The sequence below is a fragment of the Pangasianodon hypophthalmus genome, chromosome 15 (assembly GCF_027358585.1).
Source record: "Pangasianodon hypophthalmus isolate fPanHyp1 chromosome 15, fPanHyp1.pri, whole genome shotgun sequence".
Lineage (NCBI taxonomy): Eukaryota > Metazoa > Chordata > Actinopteri > Siluriformes > Pangasiidae > Pangasianodon > Pangasianodon hypophthalmus.
This window is the reverse complement of record NC_069724.1, coordinates 10,667,556-10,692,500: the sequence shown is the minus strand read 5'-3', so window position 1 is coordinate 10,692,500 and position 24,945 is coordinate 10,667,556. Positions and strand designations below refer to the sequence as shown.

The window sequence follows — 24,945 nt, the reverse complement described above, 5'->3', positions numbered from 1 at the left end:
AAATTGACTTCAGGAAATGCATCCGTGATTGCATTTAAGCCAGCATTTATTCCTGGTTTTACTTTCACATGAAACTTAAATTTAATTTTTTTGTCTGAGGGGAGTTAAATTTCCTAAACAGTACAGGATACTAGATGCATTACAGAAAATTAAAAGGGTTCTTAAAGAAACCTTTTTTATGCTCCTTTATTTAAAAAGAAGGCAAAAAGCATGAATAAAGATTGATTTCAAGAGTGTTCTGTTTAATTTGTTATGCTTGTAAATCAATCATGGTGGAGAAATCAGAAATAATTCCATAATAGTTTTTAAAATCAGAGAAAATCACTGAATTGTTGAGCCGTGTTTAAAATGAAGTCTTATTTTCTGTGTTGTTCTAATTGCTGCTAACACAGCACTGACTGACTAATGGAAATTAGCATGATCGTAATAGGATTATGATTGGGCAAGCAAGCAACATATGGTGATTTTATTGCACCCATTTATTACAGTACTTACAGTAGCCCTGCTACTCCAGCAGTTACAGGAATTTGCTGACTAGCATTTATTGATCAAATAAAATAAATCAGCGTCAGTCAGAAATCACCTAGTTAAAACATCTATCCCATAAAAACATGCGCATTCAGGAGATTAGCATCATTGTAGCAGCAGTGATGGGACAAATAAAATTATAATGTGTGTAAAGAGGTTTTATTGTTAAAAAGTGTTGTGTGACAAGCTCTCAGCGAGGAGAGGAGAGAACTGTATTTCTTTTAGTTTGTACCTGAATGGGGGACACGGCAGCAGCTGGAGGGGTTTTCATTGGACTTGGGCTGAGAGGGGTTCGAGAAATAGCAGCGGCGACTACAGCTGGAACAGCGGACGCTGGAGTGCCGGGAATAGGGCCTACAAAACACACACACGCAATTAATCACAACACATACATCCAAAGCAGTCGTAAGTAACCATGAAGAGATTAATTAACAGAACTCGGTTGGTTAATTCTGAAGTGTGAGTACGTTATCGTGGAGAGATTTAATTAATTTTGATCACACATATGGCTATGTGCAAGTATTGGGTCTGTAATAATTGATTAATTAATTAATTATAATAAAACTTCTTGAGAATTAACAACGCAAATTCAATTTTAACTAATTAATTGGTTAAAAATTATTTAATTTAATATAAAATTTAAACTAATTAATTATTTAAGAATTAACCGACCAAATTCCTCTCTCATATTTAAATTCTGTGAGAATGTTTAAAACTTGCCTGAAATTAAATCTACTGAAACACATTTCCTAAACTTTATATTAAATGTTAAAGTGACATGTAATGGATAATTTCCATCAGGTTCATATTGGAGTCTGTCCCTCTTTTTTCTGCCACTGAATCTCAAATGCCTTTCCCTCGAGAATCTAGCGCACAATACAGGTCTACCTTCTACCCCATGTAGTGAGCATATATGTAGCTGTAATTGGAATCTGTTTGAAAAGGATTCAGTCTAAATGTACAGGAGGCATGTGGTGTGTGTTTACATGAATCCTGAGTCACAAATGTAAAAATCAAATTAAATATCAGCCACAAGAGAACATTACTGTAATATATTTTATAAAAGCAAGTGTGTGCGTGCGTGCGTGTGTGTGTGTACCTTGGGAAGCACTGTCGAAGCTCTTGATGAGGGTTTTGACGGTGGGCGAGGGCTCTGATGAGGTGGAGGAGCGGCGGCTGAGCCCCATCCCCTGTCTCAGTGCAGCCAGATCTCTCTCTACTGCGTTCATGTAGTTATAGACACGCCCACGTTCCTCATCCTGCCTAATACACACAAACACACAGACAGTGTTTTTACAATTTCCCTTTCTAAACGCTATACACTTTTTATACCAAAACTCAAATCCAATTGTCCAGTGTCCTAGTTTAGCCCAAATGCAGTCGTTTGAAGTCTCAAGTTTGCTTCTTTAGTTTTGCACTGGAGCTGTGAGACTAATGTACCTAATGAAACTCTGCGTTTTTCACACACACACACAGCCAATGAAGAAAAAAAAAAAGAAAGAACAGGTTCTCATGCAGCACTCAGGTCTCTTCCTATTAATTTATCAAAAATTAAACATATTTTAATTAAACTTATTTTATATTAAACTTTATGTTCACTTCTTGATCAAAATGAGAACAGAGAAAAATGAGAGCAGAGTCAAATCTGAATAAAATTTCTAATTGTCAATTTATTATAATAATTATAAATAAAATTATCAATTTCTACTACATTTGAGATAAAGGGACATTGTGGACATCAATATTGCTCCTTTATGAATGAATGTGGCCCTTTGATTAATTTTACCCTAGTCTCATACCTGTATCTGTAACGTTCTCAACTTTTAACTAACTTAAGGTTTGGGCCACTACGGTCTGATGGAGGAAAATTTTCCAGGATGTGTCCCTTCTTGTGTTTCATTAATGTAAATGACCTCCATAGTTATTCCCACACACTGCTGGATTCAGTGACATGGATATGGGAATTGTGTCCTGGACATTAGAATCAGTTGACTGAAAGCTGTCTTACTTCTTGCTCTTGAGCTCATCCAGCTCTTTGCTCATCTTTTCGTTCTTCTCCTGAGCCTCCTGTAGGCGGCGCCGCAGGTCCCCAATCTCCTCCTGAGCCTCGGATTTGATGTCGTTGGCAATGACCACAGCAGTCTGGAGATCAGCCTGGAACTGTCTCCACTCTGCTGACTCCTCCTGCAAAATAAAAGCATTTTATATGCACACACATCTACACTCGGTGCTTTTTCACCCACACAGTGCCAACGGGCTAACAAAAGAGCCAGTTCTCTTCTAGCTAATGATCCAGAATTAAAAACACTATGTTCACTTTACGATCGAAATCAGAACAGAGCAAACTGAATCAATCCAAATGAAATGTATGATCTCAGTAAAAAGGCATTGTACACCATTGTTAATCCATTAAATTTGTGGAGATTTAACCGGACCCATTTGTTACAGTTATTACGGTAGCTCTGCTACTCCAGCAGTTACAGGAGTTTAAAAAAAAACTTTTAAACCCAGATACTGTCTGTGTGACTTCACTGAAGAACTGGATGTGGTCTCAGATTTTGTATGACACAGAATTCCATTACCAAGGCATTTTGATGGAAAAAAATTATCATTATGAAGCTTTTCAAAGATTTGGATTTTTACAGGAAGCCAGACTCACAGGAAGACAATCAATAAAATATAAAGTAAAAGATTATTACCCGCAGTTTACGGTGAAGTGTTTTAATCTCCTTTTCCATGTCATATTTTTGGTCATGAAGTTTCTTAATAGAATCTACATGAGGGAGACAAAGACGTTAACCAGGAGGCAAAAATCAGGAACACAAGGCGAAATGTGACTCACTGGCACCCCTCTGTGGCTAAAGTCATGCACTCTGTGGTGGAAATGAGGTGGTTCAGGAACATCACCCATTTTAATAATTACTTTGCGTGAGGTTTTATTAAAGTGCATTATCGCTTTATCATCATGTCCCGGCTGACTCACTCTCCAGGTCCGAGATGATGAGGTTGTCGTGAAGTTTGACGGCTCGATGCTGCTCCACCTCATCTTCCAGCTCGAAGATGGTTTCCTTCATGTCAGCAATCTCTGTGTCCTTCTCCTCCAGCTCAGAGCACTGCTGAGCCAGAACACGCTTCTGCTCGGCTAGCTGTTTCTGCACCTCATCCCGGAACGACTGGAAATCTGCCTCCAGCTAGAACACGCAAAACACATACACGTGATCACCAAACTGATCAAAGCATATTATTATTATTAAACGAAATCAATACAGTCCACTTCAATCAGTGCATTTACATAGTGTTTTCTATACCTGTATTTTTGCCCTAGGTAGTGTTACTGGGTGCTGCTCTTAAACAAAAAAGCTACATTATACAATTTATTAATAATTTTTATTGTATGTATGGTAGCCCTGCTACTCCACTACTTATGATAATTTCCCACCATCACACAGGTTACACTAATTATCAAGCTTCTAAACCAAAACCCAGTTATCACTGTGAGTAGAAATCACCAAACTATGCCCAGATTAAAACTTCTAGCTATGAGATGCCATATACTAACAGAACTGAGTGAGCCAAGTCAAATCTCTAGAAATCTCTACTGTAAAAAAAAAAAATTATTCATGTAAAAATAATGCACAAATAAAGAATGTCATATCAATGTCTATTATGTGCCTGAAATCTAAACTATGCACTACTGTTAGCTTGGTGCTAATGCCTTATATGTGCTAGTGGAAATGTTCAACATACATACATGTAATCATGCATAATCTTGACCCTTTTATAATGTTTAATAGACCACTTCGTACGCAACTTTACATGCCATTGCTAATGCCACCTCTTACACATAAACTACTTACACATAAATACTAATCAAAAAAAGCTGCCCAAAAACATTTTGGCTCAATTTGCATCCTGTAACTTCAAGTTGTCTTTCCACGTTCTAACCAATAGACAAGAATCAGCTATATTATTGGACCAGTTGCATGGCCTATATACTGTTTCAGTTTAGAAAATGAACTACAGTGTTTATTTAGTTTGTAGAAATTGTAAATAATTATGAGCACCATAATTCAGAAACTAACCAAGCTGGTACCTCACTACTGTAGTTTGGTAAGGCAGCTAGTTATATGTGTCTAGGCCAAACACACACCTTTCTAATTGCATCCTGAAGCTGAGCAGCCTCATTGCGAGTGTGCCCCAGTTCCTCCTGCAGCTCTGCTGCTTTGGTTTCGGCTCGCTCTTTGTCTAATCTCTCGCTGTCCAGCAAGTGGCGTATGTCAGTCTTGTCACCGGCACCCTGGATGGAGAGGAGTTGGGCCACTCTCTGCCTCTCTTGCTCCAGTTGGAGCCGACAGCGAGCTAGTTCGGCCTGCTCATCCTCGGACTGCATCCTCATGGCGTCAAGCTCGACAGCAGTGGCCTCACGTTCCCTTCGCTCCAGTTCGGCGGCCCTCTCAGCCAGGTGCACGCGCTCCTTCAGGGCTCCCATAAGGCCCTGCGCCTCAGCATTTTCCTGCTCAGCCATCTTCAGGGCACTGCTCAGCTGCTGCTGCACCCCGAGAAGCTGCTCCCTCTCAAGGCGTGAGTTCTCGTTTAACTCAGTGTAGCGCCTCTCCAGCTCCATGTAGCGACTGCTCTTGGCATCCTCGTCGTCTTTGGCGTAAGCTACACGGTGCTCATCCAGCAAGCCACGCAAGTAGTCCAGCTGTCGGCTATAGAGTTCCAGCCGCTCACCTTGCTGGCGCAGCGAGTCCACCAAGATGGCACGCTCCTCGCCCAGGCGCTCATTCTCTGCACTCAACTCCTGTGCAATCTGCTGAAGGTCTGCAAGCTCCTGCAGTGTGGCCTGTAACTCCTCCGCCGTGCTGTGTTGACTCTCCTCCATCTGGTGGATGCGTTCAGTCAGGCAGGCCACTGAGACCTCACTAGCATTGCCACTACTTCCCCGACGTGAGCGCCTTCGGCCTGGTGAGCCACCTTCTGACTCTGATGAGGAACCGCAACCAGATGGTGCATCCAGGGCATCATCACTAGACATCACGGCCTGACAAGGTTCGCTGCACTCACTGTCCGGAACATCTGGAGATCCCACTCGCCTCGCCTCTGACAGCAGGTCCTCAGTTGAACCCCTGGCAGAACCTTCAGTTGAGGAGGTTCGAGTGCCTCCATCCCCACCACTGCTGCTGCCCCCACCGCTGGTTGTTGGCTCAGGACTGAGAGAGGCACAGCGTAGTCCTTTCTCAGGACTGTCCAGACGCTGCTCCAATGAGAATCCTAGAGCATTTAGCCTGTCCTTTAACATTCGGTTCTCACTCTTCAGCAAGTTGAGCTCCCCACGAATGCCCTGGTTCTGGTCCTGCAGTAATAGCAGGGTTGACTCCACATCAGCAGCACTTATCCCAGATACAACCTCCTTCTCCTGTGGCAGCTCGGCCTCACACTGCTCTTCCTGATCGGGGACTTCCTGGTCCTCCAGGCCCAGCTGAGCCCTCATCCCACGCAACTCAGAACGCAAGTGCAGGATCTCAAGGTCTTTGCTTTTGGCCAAGCCCAGCAAGTCCTTTACTCTTGACTCCAGCATTGCTTTGTTGCTGATATCATAGCGCAATTTGCTCGCCTGGGTGTCAGACTCAGTTGATGTACGACAGCGAGAACGCTTCGAAGTCACAGCGTTAGAGGGTCCAGATTGTTTCTTGGCAGTGCTGGTTTTCTCACGGGTCACTCCAGGTTCCTTTACTGCAGAGGACATCCCGCGCCTTCCGGAGGAACCTATAAGACAGAGAATAGATTATTACAGATAATAGATTATCACGTTTGATCATACAAACATCATCTTTCTAGAGGACTGCTCATATTCTTGTTCAAAAACACAACCCGAAGCATTCCATCAATCCAGAATATACTTATTTTGAAGCCCAGACTGTCTCCTGGTACCTGAGCTGGCCTTGGTCTTTGTCTCGGTGTTGCTCTGAGTGGAGCTGGCACTCCTCTTGCTCCTTGTTGTAGTGCTGCTGCCGCTGCCCACCGAGGGTCCTCCACTTCCAACGCTCATGGCTGCAAGGTCGTCATTGCTCTTCGTCTGGTTAATACATGGAAATATGGGGGATCGTATTTGTGCATGGATGTGATAGTTACCATAATGCATCTGTAATACTATTGCACGGTATTTTCCATGATCTGGACCATAAAGCTGCATATAAAGTGACATCAAGCATGGAATTATCCAGGCCAAGGGAGTCTGTGTTACAAGCTACTGGTTTTATGTACACAAAATAATTGCCTAATCTTTGATGAAAGCATAAAAATCTATTATATCTCAGATCATTTTTACTATATAATGGACCTTACTGGCTTAATGGTTTCCAGTAGGAACTTTTCATCAAATACACTATATAGCCAAAAGTATGTGGACACCTGACAATCACACCCATATGTTCTTGTTGAGCTTCACATTCCAGATTTAGTCCCCCTTTGCTCTTATAATAACCTCCATTGTTCTGGGAAGGCTTTCCACTAGATTTTGGAGCGTGGCTGTGGGAATTTGTGCTCATTCAGCCACAAGAGCATTAGAGAGATCAGGAACTGATGTTGGGGTGAGGAGGCCTGGCATCTGTGCGGGCCAAACCATCTTTGGCAAACCATGTCTTTATAGAGCTTGCTTTTTGCACAGGGGCATTGTCATGCTGGGACAGGTTTGGGCCCCTTAGTTCCAGTGAAGTGGTATCTTAATGTGGCAACATACAAAGACATTCCATACAATTGTGTGCTTCCACCCTTATGGCAACAGCTTGCGGAAGGCCCACATATGGGTGTGATGGTAAGGTGTCCACATACTTTTGTATATATAATATGCTAGAAGGCTTCTATTAGAGATTTAATTGTTCCTGCTGTTTTAATTGGTATTGACCTCTACTTGTTTCCATTAAGTAACATTTTCATCAGCATTTATTAGATGTTGGAGTTTTCTGTCTCTAATGGTTTCGATTACACAAGATTCTATTTAGGATCTACTGGTTTCTACCAAAAACTAACAATTTCTAATAGGCTTTTTAGATATTTCCCTAAAAATAAATAAATAATTAAATAACTAATTCACAAGATTATGGCAAGTCCCAGCATACAGTTTAAATTGTCAATCAATAATACTTCAAACTGTCTTAAAAAAAAAAAAATACTCCATATCATACCATAGCGAACTTGGCCAGCTACACAACTTGCTAGAGAAGTAATAACATTAGATAAAGTTAAATACTTGTTTTGATAACGCTAACACAGTTGAGTGCTTTATTAAATATTTTATGAAGAGAAAGGCCATCATCAAGTTCTCGGCAACTGATTAAATTTTGCCTAATTTGGACATGTATTACAGCGAATTTCCTAAGAAACCTTTCTCCAGTAAGGTTTTGCAAATTTCATGGTAACTTGTATTCATTGTTGGAGAAAAACTGAAGAAGAAACACGCTCAGGGACTCACCTTAGACAGAAGGGCCGAGTTCTGGTTCTTGGTGGTGCTCTTTCCTCCAGTGCCCATTGTGCCACTGGGCTCGGGTTTGCCCAGGGGTTTAGTGGCTGTGGTGGATTTGCTGGAGGCGCCTGTGGGCCTGCTCGCCTTTTTCATGCTGGGCTCCAAGTTCTTGATACATTTACGGCGCAATCTGCAGAGAGAGAACAGATGAACACAGTAGTAGCAGGTAGTAGGATTGCTAGTAAAGCCCCAGGTTCAGGCCACACCTCCAGTCCCCAGTTCAATCCTGACCTCAGGTTACTGTCTGTATGGTGTTTCATATGTTCTCTCTGTATCTGCAAGGGTTCTCCAGTTTCCTCCCACCTCCCAGTAGTTGGGCTAGCTACTCTAAACTGCCCCTAGGTGTGAGTGTGGTGTGCATGGTGTCTTGTGAGTATATGGTGTGGTGTATATGCCCAGTGTTCCCAGGATAGACTCTGGATCCACAACCATTGTGGCCAGGATAAAGTGATGAGTGAAGATAAATGAAAGAATTTTAACAACCAAGCAGCACTGATAAACACTACATAAAGCTAAATACTACATAATTTTTGCCCTAATATAAGAACAGGAACCAGTGCATTCTGTTTCATATTAACAATTAGTCAACAAAATAATAACATTTTCCCTCATGGATTATCTGAAATATATACACTTAATACATAATGTACTTCACATTGTATGAACAGTCTCAGAGAAGACTGTTCTGACTGACAGTAGAGAGGACGGCTGTCCCTTCTACCAACTTTATCACTCAGCTGCATGAAACTCCATTACACCCCTCTAACATTAAATAAAATTATTAATCAATATGACAAGCCACAAAAATCATGCTGCAGAACCTGAGAATCTTCCAGAAACCTTCAGCAACATCAGGAAAAAATGTCTCCATTACCTAATCGCAGAATTCGCCGTTTTCCCTGGAGAACACATGGCCTATTAAACACAAGCGCTGTGTGCTAGACAGTCATAAATACCAGTGCAGTCCTCTTGGGCTCTATTTATACACGCACAAAGAGTTCGGAAGGAAGCACCGCTGGACCGTTTGAATGCACACACACCGTGTGATTGGAGGACGGGGCAGGAGGAAGGCTGTAGCTGCTTTTCTTATCACATCATCACGGCGGTTAGCGGGGCCGAGTCTCACTGAAGTTCACCTTCAGTATCCTTAAAAGGCTTTAAGACAACTGAGCAGGCACTTAAACACAGTACACAGGAGAAGCAACTGATCATAAAGGGAAAGTGATGCAGATATAGTGAGGAAAATAAACATACAGTTTTAAAATTAACATTATAATGAGTAAACATTGAACTGGTGTTGAAGAATTTTATACATTCCTCTAATAAATATCTCATTTAGTGAGTTGCACTGTAAATAAATATTGAATTTGGGTCTTCTTTAAGACCTCACAAGGTCAGTGCTGGATAAACTCTTTCAGGGGAAAGCAGCTAACGATTACTCAAAAAGTCACCAAACGACATTACAGACTAATTTGCATATTCAGTGAATTATCATAGTGTTCATGCGTTACATGAAGAAGGAAGATTTTCTAAAGACAGAATAGAATAGAATAGAATAGAATAGAACATTGGGAACTATGGTGATCAGCGATTGGTCATTGGGAACTATGGTGATCAGCGATTGGTCATTGGGAACTATGGTGATCAGTGACTAATCGTTGAAAACAATGGTCATCAGTGATTGGTAATTGGAAACAACTGGACCCACTCTCTCAACTTGTATAACCAGCAGCTGTGATGTGAGCTAGAGCGCTGTATCAAGCACAGGACAGTTGGTAATAAAAAGTCCCAGGTTTTGTCACTATGCTCTTTTTTTTAATAAAGGAAAAGTCACTAAAATGGTCTAAAAAGGTCACAAATTTCACTAAGTTGGAAAAACTTCACAAAGTACCAGGAGAAATGAGCAGTGACATGTTGGGAAAGCTAGAAACAGTGCTGATTATTGGTTGATCAAAAACAATGATAGACTCCTCTGTTTCAAAGCAGTTGGTTATATGTTACGATTTTGCTCTGTTTTGAATATAAATAGTAAAATGTTCATTTTTACAGTTTTTTTTTCTCCTTTTCAGTGTTAAGTAGTTTTGTAGAGATTAAATAAAAGTGTCAGCTCTGTTTTTTTTTCTTTCTTTTAACATTATTTTAATCCAGCACTACTGCTTTGCTGACAGTATTTTTTGGCAATCACCTTAGAAATGTCTCTAAATATCACGATATGATATTTCTGCATCTCGCCCAGCCCTAAAGGTCAGTGACTAAATGTGAGCTATAGTCATTTTTGAGTCGCTGTGATCCAGAAATCCATTTTAAAAGTGTCCATTAAATGTCTTGAGAGTAGTAATTTGATCCCATATCTTGATATAATTCATGTAGAAACAGGAAGTCAAAGTGACAGTATGCTGAAGTGCTTGATTGGCCAGTAGCTGAATCTAAACAAAACTGCCAGTAGCTTAACAAGCTAGCTAGATTTGGAGAACGAAAGAGTTTAACAAGAGCCTTTTCTCAGCTGTGGAGGATTTCTCACCACCGCCTTCACCCACACCTGTCCACTTTAACCAGGATGATGTCCATCATGACAAGACACCATGTGTTTCTGGAGTTATGACATGCATGTCACCTACAGGAATGTGACATGTCTGAGTGGTAGATAAAATGATTTTACTAACTCTTACTGATGCAGAAGCCCAGATGCTATATAAAAACAGCAAAACATTCTTGATCAGTCTAATGTAGAGACATTCCAGCACTGAACAGCCCCAAGTGAAGTGACATGTGGCCAAGTATGGTGACCCATATTCAGGATTTGTGCTCTGCATTTAACCCGTCCAAGTGCACAAAAAGTAGTGAACACACACACACACACACCGTGAACACACACACACACACACACACCGTGAACACACACCCAGAGCAGTTGGTGAACTTCTCAAAAGTGCCTGTCACAAAAACACCAACTCGCACAAACGCCACCATCTTCCAAATAAATATACTTCAACTACTTTTCTCAACCAAGCAAGGATTGGAAAAGTGAAGTGTGCACAGCCAAAAACTAACAAACCAACCATGTTTGCTACTAACAAGCTGCTACTGTAGAGCAAGTCATGTCCCCGGGGGTGGGAATACAAGACTAGTACAGGATGAATCATCACAAAAATGTTGATCATATTCCCAGAAGTGAAAACTATAAAATTAAAAAAGAAATACCTCCAAAAGTTATTGTTCTAGATATATACTGCCATACTAGTGTCCATAACACTAAAGGACAGGTATAAAAGCACTTGTGATACTCTATTCACATTTCATTTAATAAGCACCCATTTTGCACAGAGCGATGCCTCACTCTTTTAAACCTCACCACTCTGAAGTGCTGATCATTGCAGATTACGGTTCAGCCTAAACACCCACATGCTTTACACTCGCCTGTATGAGAACACACACCGTCACCCATCATGCCTTGCTGACGAAGCAGGGTGGATGAGCACATCAACTTTTTTATCTTCATGTCTGAAGCCCAAGTAAAGGTTAGAAAACAGCAATATGATAATTATGACACTGTAATTTTTCTTGGGGGGCAAGAAGAAAACAGAAGAAGAAAAGGGGGTGTTGACGCCACCTCTGTAAATAAACATCATTAAGTGGTGCCAGCTCAGCAGGCCTGACGCTCGGCATGCTGGGATTTTTCCCATAGCTCTGCCAGACAATAACAGTGAGTGGAAATCATAACATAGCTGAAATTCTGAGACGAGAGTAGAGAAGAGAGGGGCTAGGGAAGGAGGGGGAGAGAAAGGGTTGAAGGAGGAGGTGAGGGGAGCTTAAACCATGTCGACATGCACGCGCACGCTACATCCCACAACAAACCAGAACCGCAGAGTCTCCGAATCTCTACAATCATTTACAGATGGCTATCAGACACCGATTTCTATTCAACACGCAGAAAATAAACTTTATATATGTTAATATGACAGTTTAGACAAAAATGGGCCTGCAGTGTCCCTTTGCCCCAAATGTAGTTAATCAGTAGAGAATGTTCAGTGAGTCAAGTTTGTTCTTTAATGTTGCACTGGCAGCTAACAAGAAATAGACACTTATAACTTATAGTGTTTACTTATAGTCATAACTTATAGTCAGCTTTGTGGAGTTGTTCAGTGTCTCAAACAGACTTACTGAAGAGGTTTCTGGTACTGTATGGCATACTGTCATCTTTAAACACGGACAAAAGCACAAAGTCACACAGCATGTGTGATGGAGACACATGGCACATCATGTACGTTTTATTCTCACTGACCCGAGGCACTAGGAAAGTTTCTTGCTCTTTGCTACGTCTCGGACCTTCACACAGCGTCACAGAGAACAGGACGGTTACTGAAGCCGGTGGTGCTGTTTACATGCTACAGTGTTTTAATATCCAAGCTGCAGTCCTTCATAACCACACACTGCTCTACTCCATCACTGAGCTGAAGGAATGAATGAAGTGCTTTGTGTGTCTTTTTTAACTCGACAACCACTCGCTCCATAAACACAGAGCTCTGAGGTGATGTGGTGAGACGATGTCAGGAAACACGATAAATACTAACCTGTGTGATGGTCTGAATATTATATTAGAATTTGATATTTGAATTTTTCCAATTTTAGACGGTTATTGTATTTATACCAGCACAATGATGAATTCTGGATTCTGATTGGTCAGAAGCTGTTGATTCATTTCAATTACTTTTGAAGACAGCAGCTGCATATCACAGGTTTACATTATTGCACTCGTTCTAATACCTTATCGTTTCTATAGTAAGAGCTCATTACAGGGACTTGCATGTGGCTCTACATAAATGGAGGAAATGAAAATGTGTTTATTCATTGATATGGTGAATTTTTCTCTAAGGATCTGCTGAAGGAGTCTCCAGTGTCAGAGTTTTTCCCCACACAGGAAAGTCTTCAGAACAGAGGAGTTTATGCTTTGTGGTTTTTCAGTAACATGACGAACTGTGTTTCTTCGATTTATTAACTTCAAGAGAGAGAAAAGAAAAAGAAAGGCTGGAAAGGAAATGACTGTTTATAGCTGTTATAACAATGAGTTTCAAAGAGTTTCAATGATGTGCCACAACATTAAGGCCCAATCCCAATTCATTTTATACCCCTTCACCTACCCCTACGCCTACCCCTTCCCCTTGTCCCTTGAAACAGAGTGTCAAGTGGTAGGGGTGAAAATATTCCCCCAAGAATTGGGACACCACTACTATACCGTTACACGTCATCATACGTCATATAGGTCCTAATTCTCTCTCTCGAATTGGCAACATTTGAGAAAAAAGTTTAGCGATTTCTAATTATTCTCAATGTCTTTGGTGGTTACAGCCCTGATCAGATATGAAAATATGTTGTGGCACTATCGTGCAGTCTGTAATGATATGACGTTAGCAAACTTTACCTATTTTTTGCAAACATTTCTTTGAATAACATCACCGTAAATATGAACACACGATTGAATGTAACATAAAACAAATGATTTATGTTCATTAAAATCTTTAACAACGTCAGTAATGCTTACATTTGTGGGTCTTTTTGTTCGCTCGGGTAGCCATGTTGCTGCTGTAGCCGGTTCAAGCTGAGATAATTCATACCCTTTCGTTTGAAGTGTGGTCCCGAAAAATCTTCGTTTGAAGGGCTATCTGGCCCTTACCCCTACCCCTCCAACCAAAAGAGAATCAAGACACCCCTACCCCTTCACGTGAACGCGCGAAACGGAGGGGTAGGGGAAAGGGGAAGGGCTAAGGCGTAGAAATGGGATTGGGCCTAAATGTAACTACACATGGATAAAAAGTTGCTCGTTACTAAATAAAAATTGTAATCACTGACAAATTGCTGTGGTATAAAAGGAAAAAAAAAAACACTAGGTAACATGCTTTAAGAGGCAAATAATCAACTTCAGGGTGCTAATAGTAACTGTGTTTTGCTTCAGGCCACATAACACCACTCCACCTTTGATTATTTTCCTATAATAGCATGACCCTGACATCATTTATTCCTCACTTCTTACACGCATTAGCAGCTCAGAGTTTTTATAACTCTTTATATAAATCTGTTATTGTGAGTTCTCATTTTCAGACTGCGATGTCAGCATGTCAGCCTGCATAAAGCACTGTCCAGGCCTGTAACGTATTTATTCCAGACAACTGCAAATCATTGAGAAACTGAAAGTCTCTTTAAAGCACAAAGCAGCTTAAGATGAAAGACTCGCTGCTGCTGCTTTTTACCATCCAGACGTTAAACATAAGTGAACTGGAATGTCATGAAGAACAAAAAAAAAAAAAAAAATTAAAACAATAACAATCACACTCAGTTAAAGGCAGTACAGGGAACTGGGAAGTTTCGTAACAAAGTTAAAAGGTCTGTTTTTCATAATCAACTTACTTATTCTGTTGAATACATTCTTTTAATTTTTTTTTTTTTTTTTTTATAAAAAAGTCCATTTTCACAGTTTTTAGGACTGACCTGAAAACATATAACCTATTTGGCCCTGAGTGACTATATAAGCTTTAAAACCCATTAGCATGGCAATTCTTTTTTTAAATATTAAAATCTTATTTTTTTTTCAACCAATTGTTCAATTCTCTTCATGCTTCTGATCATTTTCAAATATAAAAAACTTGATTTGTCAAATGTGCCTCATTTTGTTGGCACTTTAGTAGCAAAACTAAATTATGGTATACAGTGTGTATCACAAAACCATCTTCAAACATTGTGATACAATAATTTTCACATTTTTTTATTCCTCTTATATTGTAATTAGTAACGCATGCAACCTGCAGGCCATGGTGTATCATTTTCTGTCCAAAATTCCTGACATTCCTGACATAAATAAGGAAAGAAGGAGCACTGAGGATGTGTCTGTGAGGCTTAAAGCAATCCTGCGATGAAGAAAAAGACGAGCGAAAATGTCTGAGAATGAAAACTATTATTAACATCTTACATGTAAGAGCACACACAATGCCAGGGTACACAATATTATAAATATGATCATTAGCCATGACAGTATTCAAAGAGGTTAAATAAGGTAACAAAAAACCCATCACTTATGTCTTTCCAGGCAAATACATCTTCTGAGACATGTTCAGGGATTATAGTCACCCCACTATTCCTCATTTCATTTATACAGATAATAATACACCAATTATAAATCATATGGACATATGATGATATTTAGGATTAAGCATAACGTCATCTATTTCATTGAATGTAATATCAACACCATATGATTAATTTAAAATTATTTTATTTGATTAATTTAAGGATTGCTTCCCTTTTTTTTCTTTTTCAAAAAAAACAGATGAAACGACCACAATTTATTATTTTTACTATATAAATATATTACGTATAAATTTAATATTTAGTGGGTCAAACAGCATTTTGTTTTTTCTATTAAAACACTTTTTAAAAAACACATTAAAAGAGGAGTACCAGTAACTGCGGGATTTCTGACAACTTTTAAAACAGAATCTTCAAAAACCTTTAAGATGGCACGAGATAATATAGAATATGCGGGCCGGAAATTACGTCAGAGACTATTCCCTATGGATACACAGTATCCGTGCTCTTTTTGTTATTATTCTGAAACATTAGGCCTCAAAGTGCCGCTATTCCCTCAAACCGAGCCACAGCCCCTAACAGCGCCATCTCCAACCCCTTAAAATACAAAAAAAGCCTCCGTTTTACCTTCAGAGGGTCTTTCTTTCCAGAGACTTTGTGTGATAGCGACAGCTTTTCGGCCGTAAATCCACTGTAACTGCTGTAAAAACTTCCTCCCTTTATATGTCGTTTATAATCCAGGACAGAATGAGCCTCCTCCCGGCTCATGCAGCTGCTCAGCTCCAGGCTCAGCGTGCGGCTCATGAGGCGAACAGCGCCGCGAGAATGTGAAGCGAAGCTGCACAAAGAATCAGCGATTCCTCAGTGACTCTTTTTTTTTTTTTTTTTTTTTTGAACGACTCCTTTTAGGTGAATCATCGAAATCGATTCACAAGCCCGAATGAATCAAACCCTTTCGCATCTGCAGAAAAAAGAAACACCGTCTAAACATTTCCATCATTCAAGATCTCATAGTTGTTGTTTTTTTTCTTTAGATTATTCTTTGAACAAGGTATTGAGTAACGATAGCTCTGATAAAGCAAACGAATCGCAACTTGGATTAACATAGATGGACAGTTCAAAAGAGTCGACTCAGTTAAGTGATTCGTTAAGGCCAGACAGTCAGAGCTCCGCCCTACAGAAAAAAAAAAAGGTTTCAAAACAAAAGTCGACGAAAACCGTGGCGCCAATCTGCTGAATAAATTATCTGTAGATTGCCAGTTGTTAGAATTATCTTAGTATTCTTATTATTGTATTAATATTACTATTAAATAGGGACAGTAAAGATTCCTTAGAGTAACAAAGTGACATTTTTAAAACAAACGTAGGCCTAATACACACAAAAACATTGCAGTTCTAATGTATGTTGAATACGTTATCAAAATAATTCTTAACATTCAGTCAAAGAACACTGAAATCGACTATTAGCCATAAATAGCTGAAAAATATCCAGTAGTCTATTTAAGACTATTAAAAGTGGCAGTAAAAATTAGGCCAATATTTATCATAGGTTAGAAGTGATCAGTGATGTGAATGATCTGAATGTGGATGGTCTGCTGAAGAGTTAACATAAATGTTAACTAACTAGTGGCTGATCAGATAGACAGTTTTTGCACAATACTTTCTTAAAGGTGGTTAACTCAGCTAATGTTACTAAACTATTACACTGTGTAATTAAAAGCAGTATTTTAGGTAAAGCAGTCTGTCAAGTGAAACAAAAAGGATGGTGATGATAGCTGATAATACCAATCTCACAGTTCCAGGTATTGGCCAATACTCACTATTTTACATATTATTAATATCAGAAGTAGTTAAAAAAAAAAAGAAAAAAAAAAAGTGTTAATTAATAATAGCATAACAGTAACAGTATATTATTATGCGCTTCAGATTTCCTTATCACACTATAACTTAATATATAAAAGCTGTAAAATATTAAATGTTATATATTTTTAGATTTTTTTTGAGGTTCTACTGAAGCTTGCATTTACCATACAATCTAAAATATCGGTCTCTGTGTTTTGCACATTTAGTCTTGACTCTGAAAGTTGTTATGAGCTGAGTCAGACTTTGGATCTGTGGGTTGCATGGAAAAACTGAGAACAGCCCCTACAATATCATTCAGTGGAACTGAAGCAGTGCATCCATGACTAGTCATTTCTTTTTTAATATCTGAATTCTCTATTAGCCTAAAGATTGCCCTAGTGAATATAAAATCAAGCATCACTTGTTAACCTTTAACTAACATATATAGATAATATTATATATTATACTATACTATTATAGATAATAGTTAGTTAATAAATAATAGTTAAGAGATAATAGTTAGTTGCTGTAATGTATATGTGGCAAATAAAGGCTTCTTCTCCTTCTAATGTTACTGAGACATGTATAACTTCACCTACAATATAGCCAGAGATACTAATCTGCAAAAGTAGACATTTAGCAAGTTTCCTTATGAAAAAAAAAAAAAATAAATAAAAAAATCACACATCCTGCTGTCTGTATTAAACCTCCCACTCTAAGTGTAAATGGGAACACCTTATAAAACATGATAATACCTATAGTGAAATTAAATTTTTTTTTAGATTATTTTTGTTAGTTAGTTTGTTTTCCCAAGAACATTATAAAACAAACTAGCCAGGTCAGGACAAAACAAAAAAGAATTAATTACATTATTATTAAATTACATTAAATTGCATTAAACATACATGTGTCATGCTGTTATAGGAAAATAATCAACACTGTGGTGGTGTGCTGTGGTTTAACACAAAGCCACCCTGATGTGGATAAACTTCCAGTAACAGCATGTCCCTAAGTGGTATCTCATACCACAGCAGTTTGTCAATGATTACAACTATTTATTTATTAAAGAACGACACACTTATAACTTTTTATCCATTTATAGTTACATTTCTGTTGTGGAACATCTGCAAAATAAGTTAGCTCCTGTTATCACTTGTGTTATAGCAGATATAAACAGTCATTCCCTCACAGCCTCTTCACCAGATTAGTTCATTATATATTTTTGTTAATTACACATTTTACATCAGTTTATTATTAGGCTTAGATTATGTTGTTGATATGATGAGCTGTTACTATGGAAATGATAAGGTATTAGAATGAGCACATATATTTTTTTTAAAAAGTGATTTGCAGCTGCACTATTTTCAAGTTGCTGTTATTGAAAATTTATCAGCACCCCCTGACCAATCAGAAGCCACAGTTCTGTGGCGTAAAACAGGGTACAGAACTTGTAGTAGGATTACAGGTTTAGAGGGTTTTTTCTCAAGAACAGTAATTACGCTACAAAATATGTCAGGCAGGTCAGGACAAAACAGAAATAAATAATAACTAACACTAATAACAAGTTCAACAATTAGGAAAAATATAATAAAATACAAATGTATCATCTGGCATTCACCACACTGTGTTTAAAACAAATACAGTATGAATATAAACCATTTTTTAAATATATTAATTTTGGTTGGGAGCGATTTGGAGCACTTCCGGTCCTCCAGCCAATCAGAGCGCGACGGACGGGAGCGAGCGGCGTTTTATAAAACTGAAAGGCGGGGGTTGTTGTTCTCTCTAGTGTTCTGTTCGTAAAGCGCGTGCACGGAGAGCGGGAGCGCGCCAGCTAGAGAATAGAGAACGGCTCTGTGTCGAGTCGCGCGCTAATCTGAAGTAGAGAAGCGCGACATTATAACGCTTTATAACCGCATTTCACTTCTCTCACACACAGGTAGAGCGGAGTTTCCTCTTCTTCCTCGGGTGGGAGATCTAACGAATACGTTTGGGATCACATTCTTGTGGAGTTTTTTTTAGATAAAAGTTGCGCAGGCGAAGAGAAGCAGCATGTCGGCCTCGGCGGCGAAAGTGAGCAGGAAGGAGCAGAACTCGAATCATGACGGCGCGGACGAAACCTCGGGTAAAGACTGACATGGCGGCCTCCTACGGCTCCCCACCGCCATTTTCACCACGCTCTTTTTACCTTTCTCTCTCTGTTTTGGCGCGGTTTAATCCCCAAGACATTATCAGAAGTCGTAATTTTATTTATTTATTTTTTTTAAAAAAGCTCCAACTTTAAAGGTTTAGCCAGCGGCGCTAACTTTAGCCGGAGATGGTGAAGACTGCAGCGGTGACCCGCGGCCATGTTCACCGCTCATTGTGCCACGCATGTTCGCTGCGCACTGATTTACCTAGTTATTTTAGATTTTCTGCGGTTAAAACGCGAAATTTGGTTCAGGATGGTGATATTAAATGAGTTGTAACCAACTATACAGTTATTTTGTTGTGTGTGTGGCTGAAATATCACTAAAAGCATTAATGCGCTCCGTGTTAGCATGGTAGCTAGCATGCTAGTTAGCACGGTGTCGCGTTTATTGTGTCTCCCCGCCATCACGGCTAACTCTCCGTGTGGCTAACTAAATACAGCGACACACATTAGCTGCTGGAGTTGAGGGATTAGATGCTTTTTGTTAATGAAGAAATTGCTGACTGCGACTGCTGTTAAAAAGTGTTCAGATAGATAGTAATTAAGTTTTCTTAGCTTGCTAGCTAACTCGCGTTAGCCTCTTCCAGGCCTTGTTCATTCAAACCACGCGGCCCAGCAGTTCAGTTAACCGGAAACGGCGGGTAGAGCCGATCATGGGGGCTTATTAGTCCCATTTATGCGATAATTAAACAAACTTGTTCGTCTTGAGTGTTATTTTTAGTGGAATTAGCTTTAGCTGAAGTTCCGGGTTTATTCAGCATCACTCTGCGTGTTTACGTGTAGTAGTGAAGTCAGCTGTGTTTACGCGCCACATTCATCTGTTCCTCTTATTAATGTTAGTGATACAGGCATTTTCTCCTATCTAATAATAATAAAGTCTAACATTTCACTGTTGCATTTAATTATAATAACGAAGTTAATTATAATAACGAGGTTAATATTTCCGTTTCTTTAGGCGTGTAAAAATTTACAAAGATTTAGGAAAAAATCCTGGATGTTATATTAAAGTGATAAATAGATGGATGGATTGATATAAATATTTAATATATAATAAATAGAAATCTCCTTTGTAGCTGTACATGTGCAAAAAAATTACTCAACATAAAACAGGATGTAGGTTAGTTTGTTTTTCAGTCTCTCTCTCTCTCCTCATTTTATGCTTTTACTTTTAAGTTTTTTTTTTTAATCTGGGGAAAACTCTTGTACAGTTTATTTTCTTTACAAAATAATGGTTGGAAGGTGTATTATAAGGGGCTGCATTTGATATTTAAATGTCTTTTGTTTGTCTTGTTTTAGAAAAAGAACAGCAGGAGGCTATTGAACACATCGATGAAGTACAGAATGAAATCGACAGGTAATATAACCTGCTGCACTTCAGGCCTTGCTGAACAACTTCTCCCTGATAAGTGAAGTAGCTAAGATGAATGGTGTTCTTCCTTTTGTCTTCCTCAGATTGAATGAACAAGCAAGCGAGGAAATCCTAAAAGTAGAGCAGAAGTACAATAAGCTACGCCAGCCGTTTTTCCAGAAGCGATCAGAACTCATAGCCAAAATTCCAAACTTTTGGGTCACAACATTTGTCAACCATCCACAAGGTGAGAACAGACTCAAGTGCACCCTAATTTACTGTGCAGTTTAATATTCTGGATCTGATCTTCATGAATTATCAGTAGCGTACTGTTTTCTTAAGAACAGTCGATTATCAGATGCATCATGATTCTTATTGTAAAAAGTTCCTGTGCCAATCCATGAAACATTAATCAAATTCTGACAAGCTTATGCATGAAGCGTACCAAGCATTTCCGGTAGAAAAGCGAGCGCTATCAGATTTCTTTAGACTGCAGTAGAATATCTATTAGTTTTTAATTTTATATATTTAATAAACTTTGCAGTATGTTTTGAGACTAATAGAATTTGCACTCTTAAACATTCCATTGTGGATTTTGCATTTGAATATGTAAATATTATGTACATTTGAATAGTAACCGAACACTAAAGCTCACTCTGACTGCTCAGATGGAAATATATTAGGCCTAGAGCTTTCCGTGATGGATAGGAACTGTTTGTTTATTTTCAGCAAACAAGAGCACAAAATACAGGCTAGGCAGTTAGTTTAAAAGTGGTGCTGTGATTTTATACTTTAACAATTAACTGAATGAAATAAGTAATCCTAAGTTTAACAAAACAAATTAAAAGGAAGTTTATGTAAAATTGTAAAGCAAGAATAAATTTAGGGCTGCTTAAATCTACTTTTTATAAATCAGATGTGGCCAGTCAGATATTAACCAATAATTTTTTTTCTCAATAACTATTCCAAATATGTATATTAAATGGTATAAGTGGCAAAATCTTTTTGTTTTTAGAGTACACAAAGGACTTGGAGAATATCAGAGAATGCATTAGTTATTTTAATAAATTGAATACAAAACTTTTTAAAACTGATTTTAATCAGTGAGTGTTCACACTGGAGAAATTGTAATGTAGGACATAGAAATAAAATCAAGACTTGTTTAAAAAATGGTTTGTCACTCAAATTGTAATGGATTCTAAAAAATTCCAACATGTGCTGATGTTTTGTACTTTATATTGATGATGGTTTTTGTGTGTGCTACAGTTTCAGCTCTGCTTGGTGAGGAGGATGAAGAAGCCCTTCATTACCTGACCAGGGTGGAGGTCACAGAGTTTGAGGACATCAAATCAGGTTACAGAATAGATTTTGTAAGTAGCTGCTCCTCTTCTGCTTTGCACTTTATGAAAAACAAGCTTGCTGTAGGACACTGAGCATTAATTTGCCTCTCTTTTTTTTTCTTCTTCTTCTTCTGTTTCTTCAGTACTTTGATGAAAATCCCTACTTTGAAAACAAAGTCCTGTCGAAAGAGTTCCACTTGAACGAAAGCGGTGACCCGTCTTCAAAATCCACTGAGATTAAATGGAAGGCTGGAAAGGTCAGTGTTTACACACATCCTCAGTGGAATCATATTTGCTGTTAGTTTGGTTATTTAAAGGCCATGGCTGTCATCAGCAGGTGTTTCAGTGTTAACCTTGAGCTTCCATCAAGAAACTTGAAGAATCTGTTCATTTGTGTTAGTGTTCTGTGTAACTAGGCAAGAACTGACCACTGGATGTGCTGTTTGAGACGGATGCTTGGACTCTTCTACTTGTGGCTATATTAGGTGTTAGATTTTAGTATTAGTGTGGCTTAAGTGTATCGGTTTTAATTTTATAAAAATCAAATGTGTTTCAGGACTTGACCAAGAGGGCAGGGCAGACACAGAACAAGGCTGGCAAGAAGAGGCAACACGAGGAGCCGGAGAGCTTCTTCACCTGGTTTACTGATCACTCAGATGCTGGGGCCGATGAACTTGGCGAGGTGATCAAGGACGACATCTGGCCCAATCCTCTGCAGTATTACCTGGTACGGTTTCCACTAAGCGATCACTGTGACATAACATTAACAGTGTAATTCTTAACAGGACCAAAAATTAGCAAGAACTGAAAAGTATGTGTCTCAGTGGACATGATTAGTGCATGTGTGTTTACACTGTGGAAACTCGCCGAGATTCAATGCACAAGCAAGTTGATGCTTACACAGTTACACAGTCACGGGCTGCTCTGTTTAGTGAAAGTGGCAGACCCACCAGATGGAGCTGTGGTTTAAATTTTAAGGCTGTGCTGAACCTCACTTCATTGTGGATGTGATTTCAAAGCAAAATGTTTAATTTGGACTTTTTGGGTTTTCAAAGCAGTTCTGTAAGGCGCGACACGACAATCTCATCCTTTCTGTGCACTACAAAATCAGAGTGTGTAGTACAGGTGTTCTCAATTCTCATCGTGGCTGTTTCATCTGCATTGGTTTGATGCACACAAGTGCACTGAGCCCATAAATAAGTGCTAGCAGATGGTGGTGCTCATTGGTTTAGTCTGGTTGACGTTTAATGCATTTCACACAATATTTTCATGAGTGGAAAGCTCATTTTACACCTTGGATCATTCTTTTCTGTGCTGTTTTGCACTAGTTTAGGGAACGTGCAAATATGTATCATAATTATAAACATACATTACCACTGTGTATGATCACAAAGTTCATTAAAACAATGTCACTTCTATGCAGTATGGCAGGTGAAAGCTCCAACAGGTTTGGATTTTAATCAATGCTGGAGCACGCACTGCAGCAGTAGTATATGGCCTGAACCATCACCCAAGTGCTGTCTGGCTTTTAGGCATATACTGCAAAATATAGCATAAATATTGTATTTTGTAGTGGTTCTAGATAAGAAACTACAACCGTACCGCACAAAAAAAAAACACGTTTATTTTAAATAGCCGCTCTGTGTGCTGCCAGTGTAAAGGCATTGTGTTGGACACTGCGTCTCTGCGGTCTGGTGTAAAATGGGCTTGAGGTTTAAGGTGCGCTAAATCAATTGAAGGGTGATAAATGTAGCAATAGTCAGACAGTTTAATATTACTGGAAATAGAAAAACATAATAGTTGTTTAAAAAAAATAAATAAATAAAAATAATAATAATAAAAAAAAAATTTGTTGGAGCCATAATGGTTTTCTCAATTTTTTATAATTTTTTTTCTTTTTTTCTTTGCAGGTCCCAGACATGGATGATGAGGAAGGTGAGGGTGAAGATGAGGATGATGAAGAGGAGGAGGAAGGTTTGGAAGATATTGATGAGGAAGGGGATGAAGATGAGGGAGAGGAAGATGAGGAGGAAGATGAGGGAGAGGATGGAGAGGTGGGGTGTACTACTCAAAGCTTATGCTGTACTATAAGATGGAAGTATGATAGTATTATATAATATTAACAGTAGGAACTTGAGCTCATTTCTTGTCTGTTTTTCCTCTGTGCAGGATGATGGTGAGGATGACTAAAGTTCACATGGACATATTCTGATATTCCAACCCCTTCTGTACCTGTTCTTTCAATTTGAAGTCATCCTCCGGCCCGAGGGAGCAAAAACGCATTTTTTTGGTTTTCTTTATTTTTTTTAATTTTTATTTTTGTGCTCCGTCTTCTGTTCTGAAGCCTCTCCTGTCCTTCCCATGTCTAATCCCAGTTAATTCCCTGGACATTACCTACCTGCATTCGGAAAACTAGTGGCATCTTTTTGCTGAAGCCTCTCGCATCGTCCATCTCCAAAGACACGTACAAGATATTAACAACCTGCACGTCATCCTCTGTAGACTAAACTGAAGTAAATAGCAATTTATATATAAGTACATAAATGCATTTTTTTTTTTTCTGTGAATGGTTGTGATATAAAATAATAAGCCATGGTGCAGTGATGAGCTAATCATAGCGTACATAACTAGCCACTCTCATTTTTTTTCCTCCTGTTCTTTTCTGTATATTGTAATATGGTTTAATGCGGGGTTTCTGCTCCAGAGAGTCGACAGTTTTTTCCTAATGTGATTATTGGACAAAAAGAAAGCACCAGCTTGTTCTCGTCACCTCTTGTACACATTTTGGGGTGGATATGAGATGATCAGGGTAATGACCGTTGTTATCGTAGGCAGATTAAACCGGGGGTCGGGTGGGGTGAGCGGGTCAGTGACACATCAACATTTTTGGGTTTTGTGTTGATTTGAATTTTCATTGTAATGTTTTACAGACACCCATGAGGTTTGAAATTTACATTTTTAATAAAAATAAAACACACACAAAAAAAACATTTCCTTCTTGTAATTTTGAACTTAGACAATTAAAGGACTATTTAAACGAGTGATAATAAAACTTGTAGAATCCATTGAGGAAGTTCACATTTGGGTCTTTTTA

The 24,945-nt window shown here is 38.9% G+C and overlaps 2 protein-coding genes across 2 annotated transcripts in view; one reads left to right on the top strand and one right to left on the bottom strand.

The window, feature by feature from the left end:
• Positions 1 to 16,004, bottom strand: part of specc1lb (sperm antigen with calponin homology and coiled-coil domains 1-like b) — a 26,679-nt gene extending 10,675 nt beyond the window's left edge. The window contains exons 1-9 of the mRNA XM_026941233.3: positions 15,758 to 16,004; positions 8,003 to 8,183; positions 6,463 to 6,607; positions 4,679 to 6,297; positions 3,512 to 3,719; positions 3,228 to 3,301; positions 2,537 to 2,712; positions 1,628 to 1,791; positions 761 to 882 (exon numbers count right to left, since the gene is read on the bottom strand). Coding sequence (XP_026797034.2) covers positions 761 to 882; positions 1,628 to 1,791; positions 2,537 to 2,712; positions 3,228 to 3,301; positions 3,512 to 3,719; positions 4,679 to 6,297; positions 6,463 to 6,607; positions 8,003 to 8,146 — 2,652 coding nt within the window. The 5' untranslated portion in view covers positions 8,147 to 8,183; positions 15,758 to 16,004. The remainder of the gene's footprint in view (positions 1 to 760; positions 883 to 1,627; positions 1,792 to 2,536; positions 2,713 to 3,227; positions 3,302 to 3,511; positions 3,720 to 4,678; positions 6,298 to 6,462; positions 6,608 to 8,002; positions 8,184 to 15,757) is intronic.
• A 2,747-nt stretch (positions 16,005 to 18,751) lies between these two features.
• setb (SET nuclear proto-oncogene b) lies at positions 18,752 to 24,916 on the top strand. The gene is made up of 8 exons (XM_026941378.3): positions 18,752 to 19,097; positions 20,460 to 20,517; positions 20,616 to 20,758; positions 21,778 to 21,881; positions 21,995 to 22,108; positions 22,408 to 22,578; positions 23,762 to 23,905; positions 24,021 to 24,916. The coding sequence occupies exons 1-8, from the start codon at positions 19,025 to 19,027 to the stop codon at positions 24,039 to 24,041; spliced, it is 828 nt and encodes a 275-aa protein (XP_026797179.1). The 5' UTR covers positions 18,752 to 19,024; the 3' UTR covers positions 24,042 to 24,916.
• Positions 24,917 to 24,945: the final 29 nt, after the last annotated feature.

Coding starts and splice junctions, on each gene's coding strand:
- setb (XM_026941378.3), top strand. CDS start 19,025: ATGTCGGCCTCGGCGGCGAAAGTGAGCAGGAAGGAGCAGAACTCGAAT. Junction 21,882..21,994: donor CAGGTTACAGAATAGATTTT/GTAAGTAGCTGC, acceptor CTGTTTCTTCAG/TACTTTGATGAAAATCCCTA. Junction 22,579..23,761: donor ATCCTCTGCAGTATTACCTG/GTACGGTTTCCA, acceptor TTTTCTTTGCAG/GTCCCAGACATGGATGATGA.